The sequence below is a fragment of the Odocoileus virginianus genome, chromosome 7 (genome assembly GCF_023699985.2).
Source record: "Odocoileus virginianus isolate 20LAN1187 ecotype Illinois chromosome 7, Ovbor_1.2, whole genome shotgun sequence".
NCBI classification, from domain to species: domain Eukaryota; kingdom Metazoa; phylum Chordata; class Mammalia; order Artiodactyla; family Cervidae; genus Odocoileus; species Odocoileus virginianus.
Window position 1 is genome coordinate 76,696,699 of NC_069680.1, and position 10,423 is coordinate 76,707,121.

Here is a 10,423-nt window from a genome sequence, read left to right on the forward strand (position 1 = left end):
AGAAAGCCTCCCAAATAGGTCCCAAAAAGATTTGAAAAGCAATTCTATGAATGTTGACTGATGATACTGGGTCAACAAAATATAATTCAATCAAGATGTTGGGTGCCTTTATGAAATTAATTATACAAAATGTTAAGATTTCTAATTTATTAAACATAATACTAAATGGGCACCAGGAGCCTCTATTAGGGTGAGTTAAAAATATACTTTCATTCTCTGAAGCCCCAAAAGACTTGTTAATTCGTTTCACCTCACAGTTTCTCTCTCTCTGAACAGTCTCAATCTAAACATCAAAGAGCTGCTAAAGAAAGATACATAAAGGAAAATAAAAACAAGTTAGACTAGTAGACCAAGGTTAGGGTTAGGATTAGGGCTAGACTAGGTTCTATAGGTGCAGAGAATAAAATGTCCTATGTTTGTTTTGACACTAAGCAATTAAAGATATTTGTCCAAACACCCAGACTGGCACTGAAGAGACACCCTCCACTGAGCGGAGGTTATCAGGCCACAATTCGAGAACAGAGACACCATCCCCAGGATCCTCACCTGCATCCTCCTCCTCCAGACTGGCATGATCTAGTTCAACTTTTACCTCTGCTCCTCCAAGGATGGCCTGGAGTCGCTTTTGTTTTGCTGTGATCTTCTTCAGCTGTTGTTCCTTAAATGGTAAATGTTGAATACAAAAAAATAGCAGTGAAGTGATTAAATACAAAAGGCTGCATCATAAAATTTTAAACACTTTAATCAAGGGCAAAATCAAAATAAAACACAGCGGCCATATGTAACTATTACTACAGAGAAACTTATCTGAGTAACTGCTACTTTTCTAGCAGGAAGTAGCGTGTTCCCCCAGGCAGCACCCCGTCCCCACCCTCCTGACTGGGTGGCACAGTTCTCTACTGGCTAAGCACCTAAGCTCCACACGCACTGACCCTCCATTGACTTGGGAGGTGGCGCTGCTCTACCTGTCCCCATCACACACTGGGTAAATCACAACATTTGTTTCTGACCTTAGCTGCCAAAGGGCTATGAGGTCAATAGGCTATATGGCAAAGAAACACATAAATGTTCAAACAGTTGAAAAAGTCAGCCCCCTTGATAATCTACTATATTTCTGATTGTCCTTTATAGTACACTATTCAATCACAACATTCTAAAAACAAAATCTATTTTGACAGACCCTTTTACTCTGTCCTTCCTGTCCCCCCCTTTGTTCTGTCTTTCTCCAACATCACCAGAACTCAGCTATGTGGCCATTCCTAGGGACGCCCCAGTTCACTAGGCCTGAGGTAGGTGGTTCTTCTTTCCAAGGTCAAAAATGTTTAAACAGCAGACGTGAGTGTGGGGAGAGGGGACATCCTGATTGTGGACACCATGTTGTAATAACTTGTAATCTGTTTTATCTTGCAGGTTTTCTCTCAGCAAATTCTCATTTAAAACAGCCTGTCTCTGAAAATCTCTCTCTAAACGTCAGAGAGGTGCTAAAGACAGACAGAGGAGTAGACAACCAAGTTAGACTAGTACCTAAAGTGGTCTAAGTATTGGTCCTCGCTGCTCTTTGAAACCCCAACCCCCAGAAGCCCACTATTCACACGCTCCCACAGAGGCCAGAGGGTCCCCTGTCTGCTTTGGGGAGACCCCGGCTGCCTCACTCCACTGTGAGCAATGACCTGTGAGCTGCTGCTATGGAGTTAAGTGAGGAGTCAGTGTGGTGAAGACCATGAACCAAAGTTGAGTGGAAAGCAAAAGGAGGAACCAAGGCTACCTAGACCCCCAAAGGTAAAGCCCAAACAGGCGTCGTGAGGACCCTACTCACTGCCCTGAATCAACTGCAAGCACACGGCCATCTGTCAGTCACTCTGCACGGCAGTAATAAAATGATTAAAACAAGTCATTTCTACCTCCTGCCATATGCTGTTATGGAGTGTACATAAGTTCTAAAAAATGTTTCAGACTTTATAAACACAAAGTCAAAAGTAATAGACATTTCCCTACCCTTAAGTCCAACAACCCTAAGTGCAGGCCCAGTCAGTGCGGCTGGGTGACAACTGAACACTTAAGGCCAGCCTCTTAGGACAGTGAGCATGAGTGTGGGAGGGGCAAGGGCCATGTTGACGGGAAACACAGTGCAGACAGTCAGAACAAGCAGGAGCTGAGCAGGAAAAGAGGGCAAGTCCACATGAGATGAGCCAGCGTGAGAGGCTGGCGGGCCAAAGAGGAACCTCAGCTGGGGGAAAGAAAGCAACGACGCAAGGGAGCCCATGAAAGTACGTGAGTGAGGAGGCGAAAAGTCAAAAAAGGGAACTTTGTCTCAGCTGTGAAGGTGCCTGTACATGTGTGTATGTATTTTTAGGAACACTCTTTAAACACAGGATGTTAAAGGGAAATGGCCAAAAAATTAAATGCATAAAATTTAATTCTCTATTGTAAATTTGCTTAACACCTTATAAATACTTTTCAGAACACCTATTTCCTAAATATTACATGAGCTTAAATAATGACTGTTTCCAAAAATGCAAGACTTAAGTGTTTTCTAGAGTCACCTTGTTATACTTCTGTCGTTTTACAGAATCTAGTTTCCTGTTGATGTCTTTGTTGGTGGCAGCTTGAGGGCCAAGTTGTTCAATAATTTTATCAATCTGTCTTAGGGATGTCGTACATGACCTGAAAAGTAAGAGAAAATGTCTATTTTCCACTCTGGTAACATTTTTTATAGAATAATATGGAAGAGGAATGCTAAAAACATGTCCCTTTTACTTCTCATTAACTAAAAGACAAAAGAAACTAAACCAGACTAACATATTCTTTTTGACCACTAACAGAACCTGAAGAGTTGTTATAAATCTAAGACAACTGCTCATGTTTTTCTTTAATCTGGCTAATTTTAATCTGCTTATTCCCATTTGCAAACTGATTCATTCATTCTATAAGCATTTGAAGAAACTATATTATTTAATATATTCAAGAGACTATGCAAAAATGATGGGCAATGTTGTCCTTTTATATGAAAAAATGCATACACTTTTTTTTAAGACAATTTTTTAGAGCAGTTTTAGGTACACAGAAAAACTGAGAAGGCAGAGATTTCCCATATACTCCTTGCCCCAAATATGTACAGACTACTCCATTACCAGCAACCCAAACATGGGTTTTTAAAGACCATTATGGGAGTTTCCCAAAGTTTGGAAAAGTACTAAACATATTTAAACATTTTCTTATATAAGTCAGACATCTGTGATAGTATTTTTCTTTTGTATGACTAGAAGACATATTGCTATATTATTACACTTTGTAGTACAAACAGAAAAAGTCAATTTATAATAGACTGCTCCTAAAATAGACATAGAATTGCAACTCCCAACTTTCAAAAGACAAATTCAATACTGACACTCGTGTAATTTGCTGTCTATATCCTCTGTGGATTTCAGCAGAAAAGATGTTATCAATGCAACTTACTGGTAGTCTTAGCACCGTGTGTCACCCTCTGTCTAGCATTAGGCAGTCTCATGACTCTGCAGCACCCTGCTGTCACCTCTGCAACCAGTGGACACATTTCCAAGGTGGAATGTGTAAGGTGTGAGGACATCAAGGTCCTTACACCTGAAGGTCAGCCTACAACTATTAGAAAACACCTACTGCTCAAGAGGCTCAAAGAACACACCAGAAAACTGTTAGCAGAAAACAGGCCCTTTAAGTGCCAACAGTACCACAGCATCCTCCACGGGCTGGCCAACAGCTCCTTATTCTTCCCTCCCCCTCCTCCAGCTGCTCCCACCTGACACTGCACCATCCCTCCACCTGGTCCTCCCCTTCTCTTTCCTGCTTGCAGCGAGCTCTGCTGAGAACACTGGCTATGGGAAGGCAGACAGGCAATGGAGAGTGAGCTCACCTCAATCATCTGCCCCCTCTTTCAACCCAGGTCCAGGCCTCTCCACAACCAATGCATTCTGCTCAGCACAGCCCAAGTCTGTTTCTCCTCTAAAGCATAAGTGAGCCTCCATGGAACTTCCCTTTTCCTTAGAGAGTCAAAAGTACAACGGAAGAAAGGAAAAGCTGGGAGGTATTTCTCACTGTTTCCAGACATGCAAATCTGAGGTACCAAAAGACTGGAACAGGAAACTAGAAAGAAATTATGATGGGGGGAGAGGGCCGGGGGATGTTCCTGGTACCTGGAGTAGGACACATCAGATCTTCAGACACACCTCTCCTGAGAACCATTCTGTGCACAAGCTTGCGAGATTTGAGCCACTCAGAACAGCACTTCTCTCCAGGACATCATGTGTAAACAGCTGCCAAGAACTGAACTGAGTGAGTACTGTTTACAATGCTCCTGAGGGCTGGGGTTTAAACACAGGTCAAGGACTTACTGACTCCATCTTCTGACTAAAGGTTCTATAAATCCCCTCAATTTCTGGACTACCACAGGTATTGTCTAAATTTTTCAGACAGAAGTAAAATCAGAGAGAAGGCGGTCCACACTCACGTGAGGTCGTCCAGGACTGACCGATACTCCTTCTCTGCCTCGGCAAGCTGGGCCACGCGGTTGGCCTCATGGATGGCGCTGTCCACCTGCTGAAGCACCCCCTGCTCCAGCACATCCTGGTCATAGACATCTACACCCAACCCCTGCAGCTCCAGGGCCTGCGCGCTGGGCTCCACCGCCTGGATCTGATGTCTGTCGATGTGCAGCAGGGCGGGCCCTCTCCTGGGAAGTTCCAAGAGACCCCCTTCGGTGGAAGTGGAGGGTCCATTAGCAGAGGAACAAGAGGGGAGGCTCTGCCCCGGGTCCATGTCGCCATCCTTCTCCTGCTTGATTGTCCCCTCTTCACTGACACTGACAGCCTGGCTCTGTGAACAGTCTTGCTCCTGAGTTTGACTTGAGTCGGGGATTCTTTCATTTGGCATCCTCTTCAGACTATCTAAAAGGAAAAAAATTTTCAGCAAGCCCATCAGTTATACAGAATTGTATTTATAAAGTTTAGTAAATATTTATAACTAAAGCAGATTGATTTCTCAAAAGACCAAGCAATAATCCTCCAATTACATAAATCCAAGTTTCCAAGTATTATTTATCTTAAAAGAACACAAGTTATAGATCTTCTTGAGTTCTGATAATAATTAAGAAATATTCTGGAACAGACTTGTGGACTCTGGGAGAAGGCGAGGGTGGGATGTTTCAGGAGAACAGCATTGAAACATGTATATTATCTAGGGTGAAACGGATAACCAGCCCAGGTTGGGTGCATGAGACAAGTGCTCGGGCCTGGTGCACTGGGAAGACCCAGAGGGATAGGGTGGAGAGGGAGGTGGGAGGGGGGACTGGGATGGGGAGTACATGTAAATCCATGGCTAATTCATTTCAATGTATAACAAAAACTACTGTAATGATGTAAAGTAATTAGCCTCCAACTAATAAAAATTAAAAAAAAAAAAGAAATATTCCCAACAACAGAAAAAGAAATGCAGTATCATCAACAAGAACCCTGGGGTAGCCACCAGAGAAAGCTGGCAACCAGAATCCCAAGTGATGCCCACAGAGACTTCTCCAAATCAAGTGAAGTCATTTCACTGCTGCTTTCCAAGTGAGCCTCTTCACTGCATTATGGCACAAATGACCTACATTAGAGCTGCATGATCAACTGCAACATACAGATTTAGTGACTTAAGAAGAGAGACTTGTATAGAGATTCTCTACAAATCTAACACTAGAAACTTTTAAGTTGACTATTTATTCCAATAAGTAGAAACCTCTGAAAAGAGATAATAAATAACACCACTCAAATCAGAACCTCAGATTAATTAAAAGTCTCAAAAATAACTCCATTTCAATGCATGATATAATTTCTCACCAACAAGCTAGCAAAAACACGATGACTGATAATATCCACTATAGATAAGAAAGAGCCACCTTCACATATGCTGGTGGGAATATAACTTAGTAAAATTCGTTTGGAAGGCAGTTTAGCAATATCTACCAAGAATTAAAATGCACATTACTAGGCACTTATTCCAGAGAAATACTCACATATACATGGCTATTTATTGTAGCATGTTTAATAGTTTTAAACCAGCATTAAATATTATCAACGGTAACAATATAAAAGCCATGTAAAATGAAAAGCCACGTCGTATGAAGGCATTTATATTGGAAAAAAACGTGTACCCACATCTGTGTGTATGGAATGCATTCAAAATAATCTGAAGACACATACTAAACCTGCAGCATTGGAAGCGGGGAAACAGAAGGAAAAGGAAGGAATAAAGGGGAACTTTCACATTTTACAACAAGAAATCAGGAACTCCTTTTTAAAAAAAAAAAAAATCAGGAACTCCTTGAATGAAAATGTGTTTGCTATGCTGCCGGTATAACTCCATCTAATAAATGCTTTTAAATAGATTTTTTTTTAAGTGACAGCTTATCTTTTTATTTAACTGTGAATAAACTATTTCTATGAAATGTTCACAAGTTCCCCAACAAGCTCCACTCATTCCTCATTAAATAAAGTGATGCCAGTGGCCAAGCACTAGGATACAAGGATGGCAGGAACTTGGTGTCATCCTGCCCTGAGGGGCTCACTCTCTACTGCAGAAGCATGCCAGTGGGGCAGGTACCAGGCACAGACAAGAGGCCAGGTGGACACAGAAGGGACAGTGCACAGGATCTGGAGTTCAAAACACACATACAAACTGAGTTTTGAATGTGTGACCCAAGATCTGTACACATGAGGTGTTCAAACAAGTGGAAAGGAAGGCTCAGGGAGGAATCTAAAATAACAAGTCTGGTTTGGACAAGTGAGTCACTGGTGAATTCAGTCACGAAAATTTGAATCAGACAGGAAGCAGATGGGAAGCAGCCAAAAGCTGCCCAGCCAGAATGCAGGCAGAAATGTGAATCTGGGCTCTAGAGAAAATCTGGACAAGTGGAAATACCAGCAGAGTAAACAGCCGCAGGGATCCCAGGGCTCTGACAGGTACCAGAGATTCTTTTAAGAGGATAAGAAAGAGGCTAAGTTTGAAAAGGTTAAAAGTCAACATCAGAGAAAGAAAATTCCTCCATCTGGGGCCCTTCTGATTATTTCCAGGAGAAAGGATCAGACTGGCACTCTTGCTTTCAACAGAGAGCAGGATTCCGGCTCCAAGCCTTCATGCTAGCTAAAATTTTTTCATTGTTCTTATTTGTATGTATACAAGGATTTCCTTTTCAGTTCTTAAAAAATATACTAATCAATCAAAATATTAAGTAATAACTCTGTAGTGCAAAGACAAGGTTAAAATAACAATGTTTGGAGAAAACGATTAATAAGGAGTTAGGAAGGAATGGTCAAATGTGGAAAATTAATATGGCAAGTTCTAAAGAAACTACAAAGGCTCCAGTGGATTTGGCAAGTTGATCAGTGGTTATTTTAGTAAAAGAAATCTTAGCGAAGCAAAGGGGAAAAAAAAATCAGACTGTAGTGGGATAAGAAATGAGTAGATAAGGAAATAGAGGCCTAAGGATAGGCTATTGAAGAGAGATCACTGGAATAAAAAAGTAATCAAAGGATTGGGAAGGAAAATTTGGTCAAGAAAAACTATAGGATGAATACCTAGTGGGGATTAGGGAGATAATCTGCAAAGAAAGTGGTATATGAGACAGCAGCAAGTACAGAAGTGAAGAGGGCATAGCACATCTTTCTCTGACTCTGGCAGAAGGATGACTCCTGATGGACAGGTGCAGAGTAGAGAAGCTTAGGTGGACCATAGAGAAAATACTCTATAAGGCAGGAAATTTGGGCATTACCTGAGTCATGGGACATAGTTGGGATGGGAGGTGGGGGAGAGTAAGAATCTAAACTAAGTAACCTGTAGAAGAGAAAAGGTGATGGGGAACAAACACTGGTGACATGTGTGGAAGGCCTACCAGAAGCTAGTTCCCCAACCAGGAATTGCCAACAACCCCAATTTCCTCCTTCAGTAATTAGCAGTCCCAGGGGAAATGCCAATGTTGGGAGTCTTCAGAGTAGAAAGGCAGACATCACTTGGGGGTAAAGATGTTGAGGAGATATGGGAGAAGTCAATACAATGTTGTAAAAACAATTATCCTCCAATTAAAAATAAATAAATTTTTTTAAAAAGATGCTGAGTATTTTAAGCAACTGACCTTGGAGGTTCAAGCTGGGTATATTAGGGGAAAAGAAACAAACAAGCCAGAAGGCACTGAAGAGGGAGGAAGGAAAAGGCAGGGGAAAAGGAAGAAAAGAAGGAAGAAAGGAATCAAGAAGATACTTGAAGAATAGACCAAAGGGCAAGTCTCCTAGGAATAAGAGATGAAAACCAGGAAGTTCTGGTTAGAAGGTGCAATTTCAGAGGTGAAATAAATCATCTGACATTCAATAAGTATCTACTGAGTCAATTATACCAGACAATGTACTATGTCAACGAGTTTCTGTCTACATAGAACTCAGAAGCTCTTGCAGATGACACATATTTTAAGAATTATATACAATATATGTATTTACATACATAAATATATGTGTGCTTAGCTGTTCAGTCATGTCCGACTCTTTGCTCCCCCATGGACCGTAGCCTGCCAGCCCCCTCTGTCCATTGAATTTCCCAGGCAAGAATACTGGAGTAGGTTGCCATTTCCTTCTCCAACATAAATTATTTATACATAAATTATACATACACAAATGTAACTGTGGTAACTGCTATAGGAAAGTACAGACTTCTTTATAACAAAATTAACAGAGGAGCCCGATATTATAGAAGTAGGCGTGAGGTCAGGGAGACCTGTGAACCAGCATCTGAAGGATGAAATAACAGGCCAAAAGTGAATATTTTGCAAAGAAACAGCATGTGTGATTTCTAAGGCTGGTAAGAGTTGGTGCTATTGAAAAACTGGAAGAAGGCTGGAGCATTCTGAGAAGTCTTTATTGTACATGAATTACAGAGTTAAAGAAGCTGATAATGACTCCATTTATTTACAGAACGTCTTCTAACACTCTACAAGACTTAACAATCTGGGAAAACAATATCTTCACTGTCCTCCTTTAAGCACTGCGGCGTCTGTGGGAGGCGCTGGATACTGATTTGGAGTTTTAGTTGTATATATGCAAAACTGGCAAGGGGAAGGCGTGTACTTGAAGATGGAGCCATAAACAAGGACCAGATCACGGGGAGCCTAGGGAAACATGAACTTGGATTTTTCTCCAAGTGTAATGGAGTGACTCTTAACAGTTTCAAACAGGGTGATAATGCCATGACCCAATTTATGTCTGTAAAAGACCAGCTAGACTACAGTATGGATAATGGATTGGAGGAAACAGCGCAACATGGACATGCTGGGACCCGTACGGGTGAAAAGTGACAGGAGCTTGGAACAGGGTGACAACAGTGAAGATAAAATGCTACGTGGGAAGTCTTTATGCTACAGCATTTATATGCGGACTGCTCAATCCTCCTTCACATACTCCCACTTTACTATATCAAGTACCTGAGTTGTTTTTACCCCGATTGTCCCGTTCAAATAACAACTCCAGTTTTAATCGAGATCAAACTGGGCCGGGCTGACCCTAAGGGTGGGCGGGGGCAGGACACAAAACCGGAAAGTTGATGCTTAGTCGCCGGCCCTCCTTGCCCTCGGGGGAGCCAGAGGCGGGGACCCCCCACCCCAACCCCGGTCCTCCCAGGTGAGCGCTCCCTAGCGTTACTTCCGGCCTCAGGTGTGCTGGAGCGATAGCCGCGCGCCCAGCCGGAGGGCCCGCTTCTGGCCGCCCGCGCGAAAGGGCTCCGTCCCGGCTGCCAGGGGTCCAGGCGGGGCTGCGGCCGCCTGGAGAGTCGGAGCGGGCTCCAGACATCTCCCGCCTGACATTCAACCAGGCCGCCAAAACACTCACCCCAGGGCCGCGCGGCCACCCGTACGGAAACGTACACGCTGCAGCCGCAGTCAGCACCGGTAGAACTTGCACTACGACCGGGCACAGCGCGTGCGTCTTCTGCGTCTTCTGCCCGCCGTAAGCACCGCCCCCAACAATGACCCGACAGCCGTGCGTGGGCGGGGCCTAGGGCGCATGCGCCGGCTTTAGGGCTTACTTTAAACTAGGGCGAGGCCACGTGGTTTGAGCTCGTGACACAGCCGTGCTTTTCTACCTGAGAGCCGAGTGCGGAAGTGGTCCTGGTTGCTGGTCTCTGGCTTGTGGCTAGCGCTTCACGCGTGGTGAAAAATACATCTTTAGTAAAGGCGATTATAAGAATTAAAAGAAAGAATAGTAAGAATATTTCCAGAAAAGGTAGAGAGGGATAGGCAGTGTGCCTAGCGACTGTGCTGACAATTAACCATGAACCCCAAAGAGAAAGTAAGCTTGGGGAAAGGAGCTGTCTTGCGCGCCGCACGTTTCAGTAGCCGGCTGAAATGTCTTCTGGCACGGCTGTTAGTACGTGA

General features: G+C 43.2%; 1 protein-coding gene across 4 annotated transcripts in view; it reads right to left on the minus strand.

Moving 5' to 3' along the window:
* The window catches only part of ERCC6 (ERCC excision repair 6, chromatin remodeling factor), a 74,935-nt gene extending 64,945 nt beyond the window's left edge, over positions 1–9,990 (minus strand). For 3 of the 4 annotated variants that reach the window (XM_070471016.1, XM_070471015.1, XM_020916236.2), the window contains exons 1-4: positions 9,879–9,990; positions 4,484–4,919; positions 2,544–2,664; positions 547–658 (exon numbers count right to left, since the gene is read on the minus strand). In XM_070471016.1, the coding sequence (XP_070327117.1) occupies positions 547–658; positions 2,544–2,664; positions 4,484–4,905 (655 nt within the window). In that variant the 5' untranslated portion in view covers positions 4,906–4,919; positions 9,879–9,990. The remainder of the gene's footprint in view (positions 1–546; positions 659–2,543; positions 2,665–4,483; positions 4,920–9,878) is intronic. The other variant, XM_070471014.1, reaches the window with a different exon arrangement.
* Between the last annotated feature and the right edge of the window lie 433 nt (positions 9,991–10,423).